Raw genomic sequence first — 24238 nt, 5'->3', positions numbered from 1 at the left:
ATGATCTTGAGAAAGCACAAACTACACAGCTTTTAACCAGAGAACCGCTAGGATGGATGAAAGATGTTACCGGGTTTTGTTGCTGCCTTTCCTTCCTCTTCAGCCATCTTACTGGTGAAACTCTGAGCCAAGAAGTAGGTTTAGTACAGAGGAAACATACAGAAAGTGATAGTGGTAGGTAGGGATATGGAATTTTGCTCTTTGTTTTGGCTTTGACATTTATTTCACTAGTTGAAATAGATGATGGTCTGTGTCCCTGCACTTTATAGGATATGGAAACTATTTCTTGGGAAATAGGGTGCCTAAGACATGCTGCTTAAGTAGTAATGTTCAACAATTTTGGCAAAAACACTCCGACAAAAGGCAAAGGAGGTAGCAAAGAATGAGACGTTATTCACCTCACATGGTTTTTATGACAGTCTTGTGAGGCAGGTATCATGATGCTTATTTTAAAATGGATTAAACAGGACCATAAAAGCTAAGTGAATTGCTAAAGTCACATGGCCAGTAAGAGCTCGAGTCAGAGAATCTGGGTTTGAGAACAGGTTGGAAGGCTAAACTTCTCTTCATTATGTGCCCACTTGACAGCAAAGGTGACAAGTGATGAGCCTTAATTGAGGAACTAACAGAGGTGGCAAAAAGGCATCAAGTACTTACCCCAGTGTCCAGACTGGAAATTATCTAATCATTGCAATTATGGTAGTGAGGGGGTTAGTGGTAGTAGCTATTTTTAGTTTTTCAAATTAGCTTATTATTTTCGATATTGGAAGGCCCAGAGAAATCTAGGAAACATTCATATAAAGCAAGGATGGACAAATAAGAGATAACCTGTGATCTATATAAAACAGAGATGCTAAATAAGACTCTAGGAAGGCTCCCCCCGTCCCCTAACCTCTGCAAAGGTTAGGAGAGGGGGGAACCTTTGCAAAACTTTGGTTTTGAAAAAGAAAGGATGGGAAAGCATAGTCCTAGAGCCACATAAGGACCCATCTGACTTCTCCTCATTTTGCTCTGTGATGAAATAAGACTAAAAATATAAAGGACCATTCTATCCAAGAATGGCTCTTATTTCTCATGAACTTCCCTTCTCCTTACCAGAAGCCCAACATGTAGGTGAAAGGTAACCTAGGCTGCTCATAATAGCCGGAAGGTCTTCTGTTGGAAGACAATGCAGAGACAGAGACTAAAATAGAGCAATGGGTTGGGGAAGAGATAACTAGCTAAGTCACGTTGGTTTTCAAGACACTAGATAAAATTGGAGCAAGGACATTATCAGGTAGACAGTGGTGGCTATGCTGAGAATATCTGATTTTATTATTTTGTTCTACTTTCAAGGGAAATCAGAAGGAGAGGATCTAGCATCAGTCATTGAAGACACCATAAACCTTTCTTCTCAGTCCATTTTATGTACAGAAACAGGTACCAAGGTGGAGTTTTGGCTCTCCCCACCTCAAAATGCATTTTTCCAATGAAAAGAGACAAATTTTAAGGGTTTCTGGTAACAAAATTACAGGAAATGAATTTGTCAGAGCTTTGAAAATTCTATCAGCATAGAGGGCTAATCAGCAAATACCCTGTGAGCAAAAGCACCTTCAACACCCCTGTCCCTTCATAGCTGAGTTAATTCCTATTGTATTTGGGCTTTGAATTTTTTTCTAACATAATGAAGCTAGAAACCTGGAATTGTTGCATAGATTCCAAATCCCAACAACTCACCATTGACAATCAGTTGTATGGTGAGGTTTTTGTAGAGTCCATGCTTGCTGTTGCTCAGAGCAAAAGTATAGTTCCCAGTATGCTTTACATTCACTTCCAGGATTGTGAGTTTGTACTTAAGAGGGTCAAGCTGAAAGGTATGGTTTACTGGGAGTGGTTTTCCATCCTTGAACCTGTGAGACATGGGATAAAAATGGTTAGTATGATGCCAGCTGCTAAGAAAGACATCCAGCTTTCTACCCCAGGGGCATTATGGTTATGCTTCATGATCAGCGAGAAGTAAAACAGTAGCAACCTATCCATAAAATCCCCAGGCTGGAGTGGAATACCTTTGTACAACCACACTGCGGTTAAAAAAAAAAAACTGGCCCTAGCCGGTTTGGCTCAGCAGTTAGAGCGTCAGCCTGTGGTCCAGAAAGACCCAGGTTCGGTTCCCGCTAAGGGCACGTACTTCGGTTGCAGTTTGTCCCCGGCCCTGGTTGGTCGTGCGGGTGGCAGCCACTCAATGTGTCCCTTCACGTCGATGTTTCTCTCTCTCTCTCCCTCCCACTCTATCTGAACAACAAATGGAAAAGTGTCCTTGGTTGAGGATAAAAGTGAATGAATGAATGAATGAATGAATGAATGAAGAAAGAAAGAAAGAAGAAAGAGAAAGAAAGAAATCTGTCTCTTCCTTTTTCCTTAATAGTCAAAACTTTTGAAAAGTGACCTCACCCATGCTTACACTTCCTCCCTTTTCAGCCATTTCTTAACACTTGAAACTCAGATTTTTCTCCCTGACACTCATTCAAAATCATATTATCCAAGTTTACCTGCAATGCCCTAATATCAAAGTCAGTGGCCTTCTCTCAGCATTTATAACCCTCAGATCTTTGGGAGTTTTTTACTTCAGAGTTCAGGTCTTCCTCTCTAGCCACTGGGGCACTGTTCTAATCATTGTTTCTCTGTTTTCTTCACTAATTTTTGTTTCATTTACTGTCCCCTTAAATATGTGGTTCCTACAGGGCAAGGACTTAAAACACTTCAACAGGTAGCTGAAATAAGGAGAGACAGGGCTTGAGATAAGAAATTTAGGAGTTGTTAATAAGCTGACTATGTATAGGATGTCGTGTAAATATCAGTAATAAAGGCTTAACCCCTCAATGTAAATGTTTCCCTGGATTCTGCTTTTGGGTTCTTTTCTCTCTATGCATTCTGCCTAGGTACATTTATCCACTCCCAGTCGACAACTTCCTAGCTGACAGCTTCAACATGTAGCTCCAGACACATATTTCAAAATGTTAATTGACTATCTCTCAATGAGCTCATCCTGGTATTCCTTTCCCGCTCCTTTCACACTACCTTTTCATCCTGATGAAGCCTTTTTTTTTTTTTTTAATCCTCACCCGAGGACATTTTTCCATTCTCCGTTCAGATAGAGTGGGAGGGAGAGAGAGAGAGAGAAACATCGACGTGAAGGGACACATCGAGTGGCTGCCACCCGCACGACCGACCAGGGCCGGGGACAAACTGCATCCGAGGCACGTGCCCTTAGCGGGAACCGAACCCGGGTCTCTCTGGACCGCAGGCCGACGCTCCAACCGCTGAGCCAAACTGGCCAGGGCATGATGAAGCCTTTTAATAGCACCACCAGTTCCACGTTCCACCAAACTTGAAAACTGTGAAGAACGTTTGATTCTTGGGCTTCAGTTCATACATCTAATTGGATACTGAATCCTGAAAATTCTACCTCTGCAATGTTTCCCAAATCTATTTCTGGTCGTACTCTCACAGCCTCCATATATGCAGGGCCATATAATGTCTTATAGGAACTATTGCTATGACCCCGTAAACTGGTAGCTATTTCACCAGTCTTTTGTCATTCCAAACCATTTGACATACATAAGGCCACATTAATCTTCCTAAAGCTTAGCTTCAAATTTATCACTCTTGACTCCAGACGCCTTGATGGTTCTCTACTGCCTACTTTAATAAGCAATAGAGATTTTTTTAAAAAACACAATAATTTATCATTTACTCCTCAGAACAATTCTATAACATAGGATATCACCACCCAGATTTTACAGATAAAGAAACTGAAATTTAACTTCCAGTCAAGATGGTGGCAAAGGTAAACATGGTATCGTGTCCTCCCACAACCACATCGAAGTTACAACTAAACTACAGCACAACCATCATGCAGAACCACCTGAAATCGAGCTGAATGGAAGTCCTACAACCATGGAATTAAAGAAGAGGCCACATGGAGACTGGTAGGAGGGGCGGAGGTGGATGGGCTGGTCCCACACCCACATGTGGCGGATAAAAATCAGGAGGACACCTCGGCTGGGAAGGTCCTCCCTGGGGACTGAGGGGTCCGCATCCCACACCAGGCGCCCAGCTCAGGGCTCCAGTGCCAGGAAGAGAAGTCCCCATCACTTCTGGCTGTAAAACAAGTGGGAACTAAGACTGAGGGAGGCTGAGGCGGCTGTAGCCCCAGGCAGCTCCTCTTAAAGGGCCCCTGCACGGATTTACTCAGACTTGCACCCTCAAGGCTCCAGCATGGGGGAGGCAGCTTGAAAGGCAACAGAGACAAATGGGGAAGAACTGAGTTGTTTGGCATTGGAGCGAGGGCTGGAGAGGCAGCTTGATCCTGGACCGACTGCTGTCAGAGGCCTTTGTTCCTCTGGTGAGCCCTTCCATGAGACGGCAGACAGCCTCCATATCTGGGACTCCAGCAATCTGGCTCACAATGTTTGCCGCACCCTGGTGATTCCCTGAGGCCCTGCCTCACCCAACTTTCAGGCCCACCCAAGCTATTGCCAGTTGCTTAACCATAGGATTGGCCTGTCTTGGATCCTGCTAGAGGTTTTCCTAAATTCTTTCAAACAAGTAGCACCTGGTCTCAGCTAGCCCCATACCTCTCGTTAAGTAATACATAGAAGCAGGCCAGGGAGGCGGCCAGAATGAGGAGACAAAGAAACAGGTCCCAGGTGAAAGAACAGAAAAAAAAATCCCAGGAAATGAACTAAGCAAAATGGAGATAAGCAACCTAACAGATGCTGAGTTCAAAACACTGCTTATAAGGGTGCTCAATGAACTTAGTGAGAACTTTAGTGAACTTAGTGAGGGCCTCAAGAGCATAAAAAAGGACCAGTCAGAAATGAAGGCTGCACAGTCAGAAATGAAGGAGGCACCAACTGAAATAAAGAATAATTTACACAGATTCACTAGTAGAGTAGGTAAAGCCAAAAAGCAAACCATTGATTTGGAATATAAGGAAGCAAAAAACAACCAATCAGAACATCAAATAGAAAAAAGAATCCAAAAAAATGAGGATAATGTAAGGAGCCTCTGGGAGAACTTCAAGCGTGCCAACATTCGCATCTTGGGGGTGCCAGAAGGAGAAGAGAGAGAACAAGAAATCGAAAACCTATTTGAAAAATAATGGCAAAAAACTTCCTTAACTCGGTGAAGGAAACAGACATACAAGTCCAAGAAGCACAGAGAGTCCCAAACAAGATGAACCCAAAGAGGTCCACACCAAGACACATCATCATCTAACTGCAAAAGGTTCAAGATGAAGAAAGAATATTAAAAGCAGCAAGAGAAAAGCAGTTAGTTACCTACAAGGGAGTTCCCATATGACTGTCAGCTGATTTCTCAAAAGAAACTTTGCAGGCCAGAAGGGAGTGGCAAGAAATATTCAAAGTAATGAAAAGCAAGGACCTACAACCAAGATTACTCTTACCCTTCAAAGCTGTCATTTAGAATCGATGGCCATATAAAGAGTTTTCCAGACAAGAAAAAGCTAAAGGAGTTCATCACCACCAAACTGTTATTATATGAAATGTTGAAGGGTCTTTTTTAAGAAAAAGATAAAAAATCTGAACAAACAAAATGGCAATGAATACATATCTATTAACAACTCAATCTACAAACAAAATGAACAGGCAGATCAGAAACATTCTCATAGATACAGAGAACATTTTGTTGGTTGCCAGATGGGAGGGGGGTTGGGGGAATGGGTGAAAGAGGTGAAGGGATTAAGAAATACAAATTGGTTGTTAGACTGACAAACCTCAAAGGGAAGGGGGTTGGGAGGTGGGAAGAAATAAACCCAAGCCCTGGCCGGTTTAGCTCAGTGGTTAGAGTGTCGGCCTGCGGTCCAGAGGAACCCGGGTTCAGTTCCCGCTAAGGGCGCATACCTTGGTTGCAGTTTGTCCCTGGCCCTGGTTGGTCGTGCGGGTGGCAGCCACTTGATGTGTCCCTTTCACGTCAATGTTTCTCTCTCTCTCTCTCTCTCTCTCTCTCTCTCTGTGTGTGTGTGTCTTCCTCTCTCTCCCTCCCACTCTATCTGAATAAAAAATGGAAAAATGTCCTCGGGTGAGGATAAAAAAAAGAAATAAACCAAAGAACCTATATGTATATATGCATAACCAATGGACACAGACAACAGTGTGAGGAAAGGCAGGAGGGGGGCGGGAGTGGGGAGGAGGGGGTCAATGGGAGAAAAATGAGAAACATCTGTAATACATTCAACAATAAAGATAAGTTTAAAAAAATGGGCAAAAGATCTGAACAGGCACCTCACCTCAAAGAAGCCTGACAGATGCATATAAAAAGATGCTCAACATCCTATATCATTAAGGAATTGCAAATGAAAACAACAATGAGATACTACTACACACCTATTAGAATTGCAAAAGTCCAAAATATTGGCAACACCAAATGTTGGAGAGAATGTAGAGTAACGGGAACTCTTGTTCACTGCTGGTGGGAATGCAAAATGGTACAGCCACTTTGAAAAACAGTTTGCTAGTTTCTTAGAAAACTGCACATAGTCTTATACCATCCAGCAATCACACTCCTTGGTATTTACCCAAATGGGTTGAAAACTGTCCACACAAAGACGTGCACATGAATGTTTATAGCAGCTTTATTCATAATTGCTTAAATTTGGAAGCAACCATGATGTCCTTCAGTAGTTGAATGGATAAATAAACATTTGCCAAAACCCATAGAATGTATGATATAGTGAACCCTAATGTAAACTATGAACTTCAGTTATAAATAACGTATCGCCATTAGCTCATCAGTTGTAACAAATGTACCACACTAGCCCTGGCTGGTTTGGCTCAGTGGTTAGAGCATCAGCCTGTGGTCCAGAAAGACCCGGGTTCAGCTCCCGCTAAGGGCACGTACCTCGGTTGCAGTTTGTCCCCGACCCTGGTTGGGTCATGCAGGTGGCAGCCACTCAATGTGTCTCTTTCACGTCGATGTTTCTCTCTCTCTCTCTCTCTCTCTCTCTCTCTAAAAAAAAACAAAAAACAAAAAAACAAATGTACCACACTAATGCAAGATGTTAATAGTAGGGAAAGATGGGAGGTGGTGAGGGGCGATAGAGGATCTCTCTGTACTTACCAGTCAAATTTTCTGTAAACTAAAACTGCTAAAAATGTCTACTAATTAAAAAATAATAAATTATATACTTTAATAGTCAAAAAAAAAAAGAAACTGCATAAGTAACTTGCTTAGTAACTTGGACTAAAATTGGAACACAGGTTGTCTGGCTCAAAATCCCATATTCTTTCTATTGTATTACTTATCCTCCAAGGACCTCTATTAGACTGAGTAAGATCACCTTCAAGACTCCTTCCAAATCTGAGATTGTGAAATTCTACAACGGCCTTGGTATCTTCCCAGCTTATCTCCTCCTCTCTTTTCAGAGTAGAAAACTGATTTTTCCAAAATAAATAAGAGATCAATAAAAGAAAGCAGAAACAAGCAAAGAAACTTGTGGGGGAGAAGATGAAGCACTAGATCCTGAGGCTGTCGGTGCCCTTAGGATAGGGTTGGGGTTAGAGTATATTTCTGAGTCCTCACTACCTACCCAGGGTCTGCTGTGTGACTGACCCTTAGTAAGGATGTATTGAAGGAACATGTCTTAAGGGTGGGAATTAAGATACTCCAGGAAACAGAAACATGCAGGATAGAAGACACTACTTACCAGGTCACATTGGGGCGAGGGAAAGCATCCACTCTTACTCCCATTCTGAGCATACTTTGTCCAGCTGTCACCTCGTACACACGGCTTCTCTTGTAGTACACATTGAGGAATGGTTTCTCTGGAAGTAGAACAGGGGTGAAGTCAGAGGAAGAAAGTTTCACTGAATCCCAGTGTTTTTCATCCTTCCCATTATCACTCACATCCTTCCCAGAACCAGAGGAGTAAATCTTGATTGTCATAAGCTGGCGTTCTCAGTATCGATTGCAGAGAGGCACTGCTGGCATATTTAAAGGGATACATCTTTTTTTCATTTTTATTTTATTTTTTTTATCTTCAACCAAGGATGTTTATTGATTTTTTAATTCTTTTTTTTTTAATAGTTGACAGTATTGGATGTGAAAATGGAGGCAGAGTGAATAGAAGCTACACAGACGATCTCCCAGGACCAAACAGGAATTACAACTAAAATAAAGACAAATCCTTGGAAAAAAGCAACAGAAAAGCAGCAGGACAGGGCCATATAACCAGGGACACTGGTAGGATCTGCAGAGGCATGAGAGGGTGGCCGGCTTGGAGCCCAAGGACAGCAGCAGTCTTAGCTATGAGCAGCGCCCTTGGGGAATAAAGACCAAGCCTGCTCCACAGCGCAGAGAGCAGGGACAGAAAGCTAAAATAGCCACAGCCGCTCACCTGGGAGCTATGGCAGAGGGAGGGTAGACTGGGCTGGAACTCTGTGGGAACACCTGGGATATGGAGGGCACTCAGAATTTTTGCTAAGTCGTGGCCACAAAGGACACTGGCCACTGTGCTCCTTCCCCGAGCTGTGGGGAAAAGCAGCAGCCACCCCTCACCCCCCCCCCCCCCCCCGAGATTCAGCCTTTCCCAGGTGAGGCAAAGAAATGCAAATCGAGGCTCATTAACAACCAGCATCTATCCCACCCTCTGGAAATCCTCTTATGCAGAACACCAGGGCTACATTCCAAGGCACTGAGTAACTGAGAGTACTAGCCTCCAGGAAAAAGCTAGAGGATAACTGAACCTTTCCTGGACTTGCAAATCTACCCAGGAAAGTAAGACTTGACAATGGTGTTTAACTCAGGCCCACCCAGGCTCATCCAAACACAGTAGAGGGAGCAACAAACAAAAGCCCAGGCCCGGACAGCTTCACGGGGCAGTTTTACCAAACATTCAAAGAAGAACTAACACCCATTTTCCTCAAACTATTCCAGAAAATTCAAAAAGAAGGAAGACTTCCAAACTCATTTTATAAGGTCAGCATAATTCTAATTCCAAAACCAGAAAAAGACACTACAAAAAAAGAAAACTACAGGCCAATATCCCTGATGAACATAGAAGCCAAAATCCTGAACAAAATACTAGCAAATCGAATCCAGCAATACATCAAAAAAATTATTCACCATAACCAAGTGCGATTCATCCCAGGGATGCAAGGCTGGTACAATATTTGCAAATCAGTAAATGTGATACACCGCATAAACAAAATAAAAGATTAAAATCATATGATCATATCAATAGACGCTGAAAAAGCATTCCACAAAATCCAGCACCCATTTCTGATAAAAACGCTCAGCAATCTGGGAATAGCGGGATCGTATCTTACATAATAAAAGCCATATATGAGAGACCTACAGCCAACATCATATTCAATGGGCAAAAACTAAAAGCATTTCCCATAAGAACAGGAACAAGACAAGGATGCCCACTTTTGCCACTCTTACTTAACATAGTACTAGAAGTCTTAGCCACAGTAATCAGACAGAAAGAAAAAATAAAAGGGATCCAAATTGGAAAGGAGGAAGTGAAACTGTCATTATTCACAGATGACATGATATTATACATAGAAAACCCCAAAGACTCCATCAAAAATCTACTAGACTTAATAAATGAATTTGGCAAAGTAGCAGGATACAAAATTAACATCAAAAAAATCGATGGCATTCTTATACAACAATGATGAACTCACAGAAAGAGAAACTAAAAAATCAATCCCATTTACCATGACAGCAAAAAAATTAAGATACCTAGGAATAAACTTCGCCAAAGAAATAAAGGATCTATTCGCAGAAAACTACAGGTCATTGAAAAAAGAAAATAGAGGAAGATATAAAAAAGTGGAAGCACATACCTTGTCCATAGATAGAAAGAATTATCATCATTAAAATGTCCATATACCCAAAGCAATCTATAGATTCAATGCAATCCCCATCAAAATACCAATGACATACTTCACAGAACTAGAACAAATACTTCAAAAGTTCATATGGAACCAAAAAAGACCTCGAATAGCCACAGCAATCTTGAAAAAGAAGAACAAAGTTGGAGGGATCACATTACCAGATTTCAGGTTATACTACAAAGCCACTGTAATCAAAACAGCCTGGTACTGGCACAAGAACAGGCATATAGACCAGTGGAACAGAACAGAGAACCCAGTAATGGACCCAAGGCAATATCGTCAATTAACATTTGACAAAGGTGGCAAGAGCATACGGTGGAGTAAAGACAGCCTCTTTAATAAATGGCGTTGGGAAAATTGGACAACTACATGCAAAAAAATGAAACTAGACCACCAACTTACACCCTACACAAGAATAAACTCAAAATGGATAAAGGACTTAAATGTGACTCATGAATCCATAAAAATCCTAGAAGAAAATGTAGGCAACAAAATCTCGGACATCATACGCAGCAGAATTTTCACTGATATATCACCTAAGGCAACAGAAACAAAGGAGAAATTGAACATGGGACTACATTAAACTCAAAAGCTTATGCACAGCAAAAAAGATACAATCATCAAAATGGAAAGGCAACCCACTGTATGGGAGAGCATAATTGCCAATGATATATTAGACAAGGGGTTAATTTCCATTATATATAGAGTGCTCATACAGCTCAACAAAAGGAAGACAACGAACCCTATTAAAAAATGGGCACAGGCACTAAATAGACACCTCTCCAAATAGAACATACAAATGGCTAAGAAAGATATGAAGAAATGCTCAATATCACTAATCATCAGAGACATGCAAATTAAAACAACGAGGTATCACCTCACATCTGTCAGAATGGCTGCCATCAACAAGTCATCAAACAACAAGTGTTGGCAAGGGTGTGGGGAAAAGGGGACTCTAGTACATTGCTGGTGGGAATGCAGACTGGTGTAGCCACTATGGAAAACAATATGGTGTTACTTCAAAAATCTAAAAATTGAACTGCCATTTGACCCATTTGACCTAGTATATTCTTCTAGGAATATACCCTAAGAAGCCTGAAACACCAATCAGAAAGAATACATGTACTCCCATGTTCGTAGCAGCACTATTTACAATAGCTAAGATCTGGAAACAGCCCAAATGTCCATTAGTAGACAAATGGATCAAAAAGCTGTGGTACAAGTTAGGGGAGTTTTCTGTCATTATTTTTTCAAATATGTCTTCAATTTCTTGTTCTCTCTCTTCTCCTTCCAGCACCCCCATGATGCAAAAGTTGGTATGCTTGAAGTGGTCCCAGAGGCTCTTTACACTACTCACATTGTATTGGATTATTTTATCTTTTTGCTGTTCTGACTGGGTGTTTTTTTGCTTCCTTATATTCCAAATTGATGGTTTGATTCTCAGCTTCACCTACTCTATTGTTGATACCCTATAAATTATTCTTTATTTCAGTTAGTGCATCCTTGGTTTCTGAATAGACCTTTATTATGCTCTTGATGTCCTCAATAAGTTCCTAGAGCATCCTTATAACCAGTGTTTCGAACTCTGCATTTGTTAGATTCCTTATCTCCATTACATTTAGTTTTCTTCCTGGAGTTTTATTCTTTTCTTTCATTTGGGACATGCCTCTTTGTCTCCTTATTTTGGCTGCTTCCCTGTGTTTGTTTCTTTGTATTAGATAGAGCTGCTATATCTCCTAGGCTTGGTAGGGTGGCCTGTTGTAGTAGGTATCCTGTAGGGTCCAGTGGCACAGCCTCTCTGATCACCCCAGCTGGGCCCTTGAGGTGCAGTCCTCATGTGGACTGAACACCCTTCTGTTGTAATTGAGTCTTGATTGCTGTTGGTAGTTAATGGGAGAAATTTACTCAGGCTGATCAGCTGCAAGAACTAGCTTTGCCCACTGATCACTGTCCTCTGACTACCTTGGAGGACCAGCTGTGCAGGGGCCCACCACACAGAGCTAGACTTACTTCAGCAGGGCTTGGGTCAAGATGGCAATGTAGGTTAATGCAGTACTCACCTCTTCCCACAACCACATCAAAATTACAACTAAACTACAGAACAACCATCATTCAGAACTGCCTGAAACTGAGCTGAATGGAAGTCTTACAATGAAAAAATTAAAGAAGAGGCCACATTGAGACTGGTAGGAAGGCTGGAGGCATAGAAGAGCTGGTCCCACACCCATGTGTGGCAGATAAAAATCAGGAGAGACACCTCAGCTGGGAAGGTCCTCCCTGAGGAGTGAGGAGTCCCCATCCCACATCAGGGTCCCCAGCTCAGTGTTCCAGTGCCAGGAAGAGAAGTCCCCATAACTTCTGGCTATAAAAACCAGCGGAAACTGAGGCTGAGGGAAGCTGAGGCCTCTGCAGTCCCCGGCAGCTCCTCTTAAAGGGCCCATACACAGACTTACTCGGACTCACTCACTCTGGGCTCACTCTGGGGGAGGCAGCTTGAAAAGCATGAGAGACATACAAGAAACACTGAGTGAGTTGTTTGGTATGAGGGCAAGAACTGGAGAGGCAGCTTCCTTCCAGACAGATGTGCTGGTGGAGGCCATTGTTTCTTTGGTGAGCCCTTCCCCGATAGCGCCCACAAATGGGTACCATATCTGGGACTCCAGCAACCTGGCTCACTGGTTGCCCCACCCTGCTGATTCCCTGAGGCCCTGCCCCACCAAACTTTCAGGGCCACGCAAGCTGTTTCCAGTGGCTTTACCATAGGATTGGCCTGTGTTGGCTCATGCTTTGGATTTTCCTAAAATCTCTCAAACAAGCAGCTTCTGGCCTCAAAAGCCTCATACCTCTCATTAAATGGCCTTAGGCCCAGCACTAGCAGCAGCCAGCCTTGGTTCACAGCTTGGCCTCTCCTGAGCACCTCCAAGCCCAGCACAAGAAGCAGCCATCCATAGATCGCTATGTAATTTATGCCTAGTGGCCCCAGGTGGAACACAGGCAGTGGCTAACCTTGGCCTCCACCTCCTGGGAGGCCCCAGAGCCAGCACACCAAGTGGACAGCTTCAGACTATGTCAAAGCACCACAACCCAACCACCTCCACAAGCAACACACTCAAGGGGTGGACTCAGTGGGTACCAGAGCCCTTTACTCATGATTTAAATTGGATTGTTTATCTTCCTCTTGTTGAATTGTATGAGTACTTTATATTCTGGAAATTAATCCCTTACCAGATGTATCATTGGCAAATATGTTTTCCCATACAATAGGTTCCCTTTTCATTTTGTTGATGGTTTCTTTGGCTGTGTAGAAGCTTTTTAGTGTGATATAGTCCCTTCTGTTTATTTTTCCTTTATTTTCCTTGCCCTAAGTTATGTAGCAGTAAAAATACTGCTACATGAGATGTCTGAGATTTTATTGCCTATGTTTTCTTCTAGAATTTTTATGGTTTTGCAACTTAAATTTAAGTATTTTATCTATTTTGAGCTTACTCTTGTGTATGATGTAAGTTAGTGGTCTAATTTCATTTTTCATGTGTACCTGTTTAATTTTAAAGAGATAATTCTTTGTTGTCCAATACTGTCCTGAACTTTGACAAATGTTCATAATGTTTCCTCTGTCCAATCAATATCATTAGTAACCCCCAGCTATTTTGACAAAGAAAAAATGCCCCCTCATGCATTTTCAATACCCCCAAGAGGCAGTACTGCCCATGAGTTGAGAACCACCTAAGTAGGTCAATCATTTTGGTCTTATTCCTTATCAGGTAATTATTTAGACATGGACAGGAATATATTTATGAACAATAAAACAAAAGGAGAATTTAGCTAGGGAAACTCTGGGAAAGATTTTTAAAAGTCAAAAAGAGATACAAGTTGTGAGATTTTCACTTTTTTTCTGCTTGTAAGGCACTGTCATTTGCATATGGGGTCTGGGACTGTGGAAACATGAGGGGTACTTTGAAGATAATGAGAGTGTCAGAGTAAAACGGGAAGGAACCTGGCTTCTGGAGGACATTGATCATCCACTAAGTAAACCTTCGGGCTCTTTGTAGTATGAGATAATTGTCCTTATTGTTTCAGCTATTTTTAGTCAGGTTTCCTCTTGCTTGAAACTAAAGGCAACCCAGCTGATACCAGTGGCTATATGGAACCCAGAAGCTGAGAAAACTAAAGTAGGTTACCTTATAAACCGGAATGCAAAATGTTGAACTAAACTTAAGTGGTTATAATTTTTACTACAGAATAAACCCAGACTATGTATGTTTGTATTTTTAAGTATTTGTGGGTGGATAGATATTAGTATCTGTGGCTTAAGGTTTTTATGTATACATGTCAATATTAAGTATGTCTATATAACTGTGCTAGGATGAATATGGGTATCAATGTGCTTGTGTGAGCATGTGTTAGTGTATACATGTATATATGTGTATGTATGTATATGTGTCTTTGTAAGAAAAGAGCTTTACAAATACAAGGTAATCAGGTTAAACTGAAGTTTACTTAATTCTTTTCACTAGGAAATCTACAGTCACATTGATATCAGAAAAACAAGCTAGAAGCACTCTCAAACATTATATTATGATCATGTAAAAACGATGATGATAGATAGATGAGAAAAATGAAACCCAGGGAGGTGCAGCAAGTTATGCAAGATCACACAGAAAACTGGCAAAGAAGATAGAGGATTCAAGCATCTATTCTTTTCTTTTTTTATCCTCACCCGAAAACATTTTTGCATTTATCTTCAGACAGAGCGGGAGGGAGAGAGGGGAGAAGATATAGAGAGAGAGACATCCACATGAAAGGGACACATCGAGTGGCTGCCACCCACACGACCAACCAGGGCTGGGGACAAACTGCAACCGAGGTACGTGCCCTTAGCGGGAACCAAACCCAGGACTCTCTGGTCCACAGACTGACGCTCTAACCACTGAGAAAAACTGCCAGGGCAAGAATCTATTCTTTACATGGGCCAAAATACTAATGAGCTACTTCACCCTAAGTTCCTAAAACATACATCTGTGACGAGCCAACAAGATGTAAAAGCAGGTAAGTTAAATTACAATTCTCCCCAGCATACAATCCCCACACCACAGTGAAAGAACAGCAAGGGGGCTACCTGACATTTGCTAGCTTTTCTGGTTTAAACACCAAAGCACTGAGACTGTATGCCTTAGAGATGATAATACTGGAAGAAAAAATTAAGATATGTCTGAGTGATTCCTTATATATAGTGGGAAGAGAATAGGCAGGCCAGCCCTCAGGGAAGAGTCAGGAATAAAAGTTTTACGTACTGTACACTACGATGGTGATGTTGGCTTGCAGGGCAGAATTGTTGTCTTCCCTGCAAATGTACAAACCCTTGTCTTCCATTGTTACATTCCAAATGGTCAAGTTACTATAGCTCTTGTACACAGGAGATCCTTGGTACAATTTTCTTTTAATTTCACAGCACCTGGGTGTTGTCTTGGACTGTGGGGTGAGAAAGAGAAAAGAATTTCATTTGAGATTATTGAGCACTCCTAGATACGCAACTTGTCACAGCTCGACAGGAAGCCAGAGAAAATCCCTATGAAGAGCTTAAACTTTTCCTGCATTTCTATTACATTACGTGTGTAACTAATGAACCATGATATGGTGCAAAATGAAATGCAAGTCCCCCACAAGAATGGCTTCCTTAAATGAAGAAGCTGCTTATTATTCAACTTTGTTAATCTGCGGAGCACTTTGCCGAGTTCTTGACCCAAAGTAGGAACTGAATGAAAATGGCAGAAAGAGAGGATGTGGGCAGATTTGTGAATATTTGGAGCAGGGACACTGTCCTTACATCTTGCCGATTGAATACCCAGTTCAGTTTGATTCGTCCATTGAACGTGGTCTCTGCAACACATTGTAGGAAAAGGGTCTCTCCCATTAGAAGTCTCTGGTGGTTGTATCTGATAGAGATATTTTCTCTCTTGGTTTCTGGAAAATATATCAGATGGAATGATAACACTGACAGAGAAGGCAAGAGACAAAAATATGGGTTATGAAGTATTTCTCAGCATTCTCAAGTTTTCATTCCCTTTCTTAGATGGGAAATGTGAACTCAAAACCAAACCAGAAGATTCCATGATTCAAAAACCACTAGATAAGGTTTTATATAAACTACATCAAGAGGCTTGGTGGTGATGGCAAGGCTTATCTTTCTAGTTCTTGAGGTTTGTCAGTGGAAAGGATTCTGCAATCCTGCTTAGGCAATCGTATACCCATTTTAATAAACTATCAGGAAATTTTTCCTCCTGCTGATCTAAAGCTATTAAGCCCTTCTATTGCTAGTTCTACTATATTTCTGAATTCTCTGAACTTCCCTGAGTTAGAAGTCCATCTTCACTTCTATACAAGGTCAGCAGTGATATAAAGTTCCAAGGTGTCTATTAATTAGCGACAATATGTACCATCACTTCATAGTTTTGCAAGGGTAACCTAATAAAAGCTGAGTATTTATTGCTAGAAACATAAACTATTGATTTTATAGATCAATTGATCAGGCAACTAGAAACAGTCAAAGAGAGTAAAGTAGCAGGAGTTAGTCTGGATTTTTTCTATTGAGATACATACAGTTCTAAAAATAAAAGCTTAGAATCCATAGTTATTAAGTAATATGGAAGAGATTATAGCTGAAGTAAGGTTTATACAAACAGGAGGTGATTACCAGAAACACCAGGATTCCATTTCCTAACCTAAAAGCACAAGATCACATACCCAGACGCTGTGGGAGATAGAATGACCTGTGTGTCTTCCCATTAACTTCGGCAATGCATTGGAGCATGCTGCTGTAGAAGTGGTAAGAGGGTCGGGTCACAGTGAAGCCTTTCCGAGGATCCCAGTTTTGGCTTACATAGGTAAATGTGGGAGGGTGTAACTGTGGGGCAAGGAAAGGAGGACATAGGAAGACAAAAATGTAAAGTTCTGGCCAATCAACAGTATCATGCCCAAACCATCTGCTTTGAAGCCACAGAGAGGAGTGGCCTGTCCTTCCCCTCTCCCATCCAAGCTTCCTCAAAACTCAGTCTGTGAGGTTAATCTTTGTATTCTTCTGAGAGATTAGCACAGTGCTGGGCTTAGCTAGACACTCAACAAATAATAATTATACTAATAAACACTTACCCAACACTTACTATGTGCCAGGCACTGTATTAGCTGCTTTCATCTTTACAACAACCTTATGAGGTCGGTATTAATGTTATTCTCATTTTACAGATGAAGTTCATAGGGGACACCTTGCTCAACTGATTGCTTATTATTGGATTGAATATGAAGGCTTCAATCTCTTCTATTGAAGATATGTAGAGCCTAAAAGGTTATGCTAAGATTCATCGGGCCTTCTTTCTAAGATATGTGAGAGAACTGCAGCTGTCAGGTTCCCTGGTCCACATCTGCTCATCAGGGCTCCTGATATTTACGGACATTCTATAACTGGGTGGCCCTTTCTGCCTCAGGTTAGAACATTTGAAAAAGGCTTTAAGAAACTTAGTGGCCCCACATGAAGTCCATTTGTAGCTGGTACTTTCATTTATTTACTCAAACATTTAATATTTAACAATATGTACTCTGTGCTAGGCACTAGGGATCTAGCTGCAAACACTACAGACTGAGTGCTTACTCTATCTGGATTACTAAATCTTCCTTTGATTGATATAAAAGTAATGCATACCAATTGTGAACATTTTTTTTAAGTATTGAAGAAAGTAGAGAAAAAACAACAATAATAATGACCTATAACCTAGAAATAGCCACTAGGAACAATAAAACATATTTACTTACAGTCCTTTTTCTATGTATGTATACATTATTACATAGCTACACTTATAAAGTATATATATTTTATCATGTTTTTTCTATTTTATATTATATCATTAGCATGTTCTCGTATTATTAAAAACTCTTCATAAACAATTTTAATGGCAGTATAATATTGGTTATGCTATTATTTATTTAACCGTCCTTTTATGTTATAATAAGTTTTTGTTTTGTTATTTTATTTTATTATTATTATTTTTTTTTATCCTCACCTGAGGACATTTTCCTGATTTTTTTTTGTTCAGATAGAGTGGGAGGGTGAGAGAGTGAGAGAAACATCAACGTGAAAGGGACACATCGAGTGGCTGCCACCGGCACAACCCAACCAGGGCTGGGGACAAACTGCAACCGAGGTACATGCCCTTAGCGGGAACTGAACCTGGGTCTCTGGACTGCAGGCTGATGCTCTAACTGCTGAGCCAAAACGGCCTGTTTTGTTATGTTAAATAATGTGGCAATAAATATCTTTATATTTAAATCTTTGCTCATTCACTGGACAAGATACTTAGATGCATAATTACAGAGTCAAATTGTACAAACATTTTCCAGGGACTTGATATAATTTGCCAAAGTCCATCACAGCAAGAATATACTAATGTATATCCACTGGTGTATGAGAATGGACCTTATATTTTAAGGAGGATCTTTACAGATTGAAGCATGGTCAGAGGAGGATGATAAGAACTATGAAGGTCCTGGAAGACTTGTGATATAAGGAATAGTTTAAGAAAAAGGACAATTTTAGCCTGACAAAAGAGAACATTTGAGGATGGAAGTGGTAGGTGGGTTTAACAATTAGTTGGGGTGTGGTGGCTCTTTTTCTAGTATTTGAAGAACTCTTACTTGGAAACTTGAGAGAAGAATTAAGCTTTGGTGTATAACAGAAGGTAAAAAGGGGACCAATAAGTGGAAAAGACAGTGATGAATATTTTGGTTCCATCAGATGGTGACTTCTCTGTCATTGACAATACTGAAACAAGAGCTAAATGACTATTTATCTAGGATGCTATAAAGTAATTTTTGTATCAGGTAGAAAATTAGATTCCAAGGTCTAACAATAAGGTTCTATCTCTTTTTGACTCATAGTTCAATTCTATTATTCTTATGCAACAAGATCTACTCAGAGCCTCCTTATGTTTTTCTTTTTAACTTTATTTTTTATTGTTGACACTAGTACAGATGTCCCCATCCCCACCCCCTTTGCTCATCTCCACCCAGCCCTCACCCTCCCTTTTCCATGGCCATCCTCTGTGGATTATGCATATATGTTCTTTGGCTGACCCCTTCACCTACTTTCATCCAGTCCCCCTACCACCTCCCCTGACAGCTGTTAATCTAGTTTGTGTATTGATGCCTCTGTTTCAATTTTGTTCATCAGTTTATTTTGTTCATTTACATTCCACATATAAGTGAGATCTTATGGTATTTATCTTTCTCTGATGGGTTTATTTCACTTAGTGTGATAATCTGCAGAATTTTAACCTCAGGATGAGGTCATCACCTTTTGTCTAATAACACAAAACCTAGGGTTGAAAATTTATCACTTTTTTTTTTTTAGTTTCATGCTTTTTAGCTTTTTAGGTATTAACTCTTAAAACATTTAAAATCATTTTTCAAAAATCATTTTTTTACCAGAATCTTAAAGGTTGGGCCCCTTTGAGAAGCTCTTACATCATTAGTAATTTCACCATAACCTCATAACCTAAATAACACTATTGCCCCCAGAGAATCTGACAATTAAAAAAACAACAGCCAAAAATAAAGAAAACGCAAATAACATATGCAATAAATTACAAAAGGCTGAGAAAGTAGCTGAACTCAATAATCAAGGAGAGTAAATAACCTTGAGTTTACTGCATGCTTATGTGGAAATTCAGTGTCACAAAAATTTAGAGTAACAGTAGGATATGAAAATATTCCACAATCTTATTGCAGAGTTGATATAAAGACTCTGTGTTTTAATTCTCTTTCCGTTTGACCAACTAAAGCCTCAGTCCTAAGAAAGCAACTCATTTATTTAATTAATCTTATAGGTTAGTGGTTCTCAATGAAGGGCAGGGGGAAGGATTTGGCTCCTCAGAGGTCATTTGGCAATGTCTGGAAACATTTTTGGTTGTCACAACTTGGGGGCAGGGTTTGCAACTGGCATCTAGTGGGTAGAAGCCAGGAATGCTGTCAAGCACCCCACAATGCACAGGAGACTCCCCACCCAACAAGAAAATTATCTGACACTACATGTCAATAGCGCCAAGTTAAAAAACCACCTCCAGAATCTCTCTGTAATGCCCTTCCCTACCATTCTAAATTAGATTTTTTAAATCTATAGTAGACACTTCATTATCCATATTAGACACAATTGCTCAGAATAAGACCCTTCCCTTATTTGTGTCTCTATCCCTTCCTACTAACCAGCCCTGACATTCTTCTCACCACTACACAAATATATCCTTTAACTATGTAGTTTGTATGACAACTACCATTTTTATACTAATCCTTCCTCTTTGGCCCCAGTGACTGGTCTATAAGTGGACATCAGATTTTAGGTAGGACAATCAAAACTCTTCCCTGTGATTATTTTCTAATTTGGGATCAGAGAGGGAATGCATCTCAGTTCTTCTCTGGCAATAAAGACTTAATGTACTGTAGATAACCACATCCACTTTGTGGTATTCAATAGAGGAGGTGTTACTGAATACATGTCCCTGAGGTTTAGCCATGCTCTTCCTTTTGAAATACACTTTCCATTTTACCTAAACCAATTCTAGTGTGTTAGGTTTCATTGGATTTCTGTCACTTTCAACCAGTAATTTTGGATACTCCTTCATGTTTTCATACCTCTATTTGTGTTCTTTGCCCAATTATCCACCTAATGTGCTTCTACTTATTTTTCAGGACCCAGCTTGTCACCAGTTTAGCTCCTCAGTAAAGACTGAATCAGGCAAGTAGTCTCTTCCTCCTCTACACTTCCACTGTGTCTGGTACATACAGATATCTAATAGAGCATGTAGACGAACAAATTATTAATAACAGTACGAAGTCTTCTTACAACACGCACACACACATACAGATACCACACTACTTGGAAGTCAGGAATTGAACCCCAGAAACATCAATTGTGAATTTTAAATGATATAATGCAAGTAAAGCTCTCAGCAGAGTACGTGGCGCTGGTAATGGCCTATAGTGGGTTGAACAGTGACCCCTTCCCCCCAAAAAAGATGTATCTATTTAGACTTGTGAATGAGATGTTACTTATAAAAGGAATATTTTTAGATATAATTAACTTACGGATCTTGAGATTTGTCTAGATTTGTCTAGGCCCCAAATCCAATGATATGTGTCCTTATAAAAGACAGAATAAGAGAAGACATACATAGAGACAGAAGGGAGAAGGCCATGTAAAGACAGAGGCAGAGACCAGTGTTACACTGCGTCAAGCCATGGAATGTGTGCAGCCACCAGACACTGGAACAGGCAAGGAAAGATTCTCTTATAGAGGCTTCAGCGGGAACATATCCCTGCCAACACTTTGATTTCAAACTTCTGGCTTCCAGACCCATGAGAGAATATATTACTATCGTTTTAAGCCACTCACTTTGTGGTAATTTTTATGGTAATTTGCTATTACTATATTTGGGCAATGTTTGGCACAGAGTAGACTTGTTAAATGTGTTGGACTGAAGCAATTTATATTGAATTTGACCTCAGAATGAGTTCTGTTTTATTCCTTCATGAAGTTGGTTTTAGTTACTGTTACCATTGAGTAAACTCCTTGAATATATTGTTGGCTTGCTTTTAACTAAAGTTCACTTCTGCTGAAGCTACAATTTAGGAAAATGGGCACTATTCTCTCTCCTCCACTTGTTGAGTGTCACTGAAATCCAATAATGAAACTTAAATGCAAGAAAGGGAATGCAAACACATATGTGGGTCTTGTAAAGGCAGAGCATGAAGTAGGAAATACACAGACAAGAAGTCTAATTCCAGTCCTAATGATCATGATTATACAGTACTTTCACCTATACCACTTATTGCATTTTACAAGGCATACGCCACATTCAATCTCCTAACTGGTTAAGGTTCATTATCCAACCTGAACTACAGGTTTCCTCATTCTTAGTCCAGAATTTCTCTCTTTCTGTGGGTTTAAGGAAACTGGTCTGATTCTAGAGACCAGCTCAAGAGCTATTTACAGTGTAGTAGGAAAATAAACCTGTGTTATCTTCTTTAGGGGCACCCCTTTAATCCACCTCTGAGATCATAGTTGACAAGCTTCAGGATGAAAGCGATTTTTAAGGGTTGAGGTAGGGTCTTTTGCATTTGAAGAACAAGTAAGTTGAATTTTTTTTTCAGAATACAATGACATAATAAAGAAGCTAACTTGAACTGTGGAAAATGTTGGTAATTAGAAAAGGAAGTGAAATATTATGGGTTGGTGTCTTTAAATCCCCTTTTAGTGGAAGGATTAGAATTCTGGATACCATGAGATTGCCTACTCTAATTAAAGCAGCTGAGGCCTTAGGAAAAAGAAAATCCTGGTTATGCCTCTACTCTCATATCCTGACACATTCTCTAGAGGTAAATTGGCTACCTAGTAGGGTTTAATTTTAGAAAAGGATGTTTGAAATCAGACATCTCAGTCCCTTCCCTACCTATTGCTTCCTTTTAGCAGAAAAAAGATTCAGTGATTCCAAGCCCTAGTGGAGGCTAGCCTGTGAAAGAGGAAAGAGAGGCCTGGTGAGTGCACCAGTATACCCTCCCTGTACTAGGTAGAGGAAGGATGAGGTGGCCAGCCAAGAACATAAACTGTACAGCAGACTGCATCCTCCTGGCTCCACCCATCCCTGTACACCACTGCTTCTTTCTGGACCAAGTCCCAAAGATAAGGAGCACCTTGTTTTTCCCTTTAGAAAGAACTGATAGAACATCCCAAAGAAGAGTTGTAGCTGGTGGCTCAGTGGAGGGAGGATCACAGCTTGGTTCTGAGGACTGCTCCTCTGAGAGTATAATGAACTTTATAACAACCTTAGGGGCAGATAATCTTGGAAAGATGGGGTTTACTAATCAGGATAGTGTGTTCTTCAGGAACTACCTAATGGACTCCAAGGTCTTGTGGAATTTGTTACAGGTTAAATTATCCAGCCTATGGGCTTTTGCATCTTCCTATACTACATCAGTTGTTGCTACCAGACACAATTTCCTGGATGACCCACCTCTCAACTTTCACAGCTGCACTGACAGGAGACATTGGGAAAACGCTGACACTCCCTCTATGGAAATAAAGTGAAATGATCTTTGCCTGCTTCTGTGGGAGGTTCACAGAAAATGAGAAAGGGCTTGGGTGCAAAATAACAGTGCATCCAGGAGAGGAGTAGAGGTAGCTTTCCACCCCAAAGAAGGGCACAAGGAATAGCGGGAACATTTGGAAGGGAATCTGAATACCTGACTTTTACTTTGGACTGTGACACTTAATGAAATATAGATCATAAGCAAGTTTTTTCCTAAGCCTAAGATCTCTCATATGTAAAATGGAAATAATAAACCAGTTCTATCCACTTTACAGAGTAGTTAAGTGTGCAGCTCTAAGGAGGCGATATACCATTTTTAAATTTGTAGTAATATTATGCAACTATGAATGCTGAGGGCTTTGGTGGATGTAAAGCTGATCTACAGGGGATAAATGTTACTCCATTTATCACCAAGATTGACTTAACTAATCAAGTTTGGTGGGTGGATTTCCCCTCCCTCTCTTCTCCTTGTGTATTTATCTGAGAATTATCCACCATTTTCTCTCTATTTAAGAAAAACAATCACTTTGGCCACAGAGATCTGGACATGGACTACTTTTACATATAGTCCACATGAGGCTTTCAGGACATCTAAACATCAGTAGTCTTTCCTGCTAGTTTTTATAAACCTCTTGTGGTGACACTGGTCCAAGGTAAATGGTAGTATGTCTGCTTCCATTCGTTGCTCCAAAGAGGCAGATATGACATAGCTGGAGCAAGTACCAGAAATGAGACTGAAATACTGTCCCCTACTCTCTTTATCTTTCATAATCCAGATTACAGCAAATCCTCGATCTGAGACCCCAATAATGCAACGTACCAACTGAAGCTTGACATTGACATCAGGAGAAGTGACCCGGCATGGCACAACCACCTCTTGGGTTCCAGTAAACACAGTGATCACCAGTGGCATATCATGGTAGGTCTGTACAAAGATCTGGTTGTCATCTGCAGGGATGAGAAATCACACCAGGATTGGTATTGTCATCAGGAAAAGAGTCCATAGTGTTTATATGATACTTGGAGATCATATTTAGTTCTGTAACTTTATACAAGGAGAAATTAAGGTTCAGAGAAGGAAAATAACTCAACAAAGAGATATAGTCAGGACTTGGAACCAGGTCTCCTAACTCCTAGGCCAAAATATTTTGTTTTCACAAGCACCAGGAAAGAACACTAGTCTGTTCGTAAAAATCTGAGAGAGAAATC

The 24238-nt window shown here is 40.6% G+C and overlaps 1 protein-coding gene across 1 annotated transcript in view; it reads right to left on the bottom strand.

Annotated features, from left to right (window-relative positions):
• LOC118635912 (vascular endothelial growth factor receptor kdr-like) overlaps positions 1–23872 on the bottom strand; it is a 143440-nt gene extending 119568 nt beyond the window's left edge. The window contains exons 1-6 of the mRNA XM_036270957.1: positions 23850–23872; positions 16644–16803; positions 15727–15863; positions 15194–15371; positions 7706–7823; positions 1717–1889 (exon numbers count right to left, since the gene is read on the bottom strand). Of these exons, the coding sequence (XP_036126850.1) occupies positions 1717–1889; positions 7706–7823; positions 15194–15371; positions 15727–15863; positions 16644–16710 (673 nt within the window). The 5' untranslated portion in view covers positions 16711–16803; positions 23850–23872. The remainder of the gene's footprint in view (positions 1–1716; positions 1890–7705; positions 7824–15193; positions 15372–15726; positions 15864–16643; positions 16804–23849) is intronic.
• Between the last annotated feature and the right edge of the window lie 366 nt (positions 23873–24238).

This window comes from Molossus molossus, unplaced genomic scaffold (genome assembly GCF_014108415.1).
Source record: "Molossus molossus isolate mMolMol1 unplaced genomic scaffold, mMolMol1.p scaffold_m16_p_2, whole genome shotgun sequence".
NCBI classification, from domain to species: Eukaryota; Metazoa; Chordata; class Mammalia; order Chiroptera; family Molossidae; genus Molossus; species Molossus molossus.
This window is presented reverse-complemented; position numbering and strand designations above follow the sequence as displayed.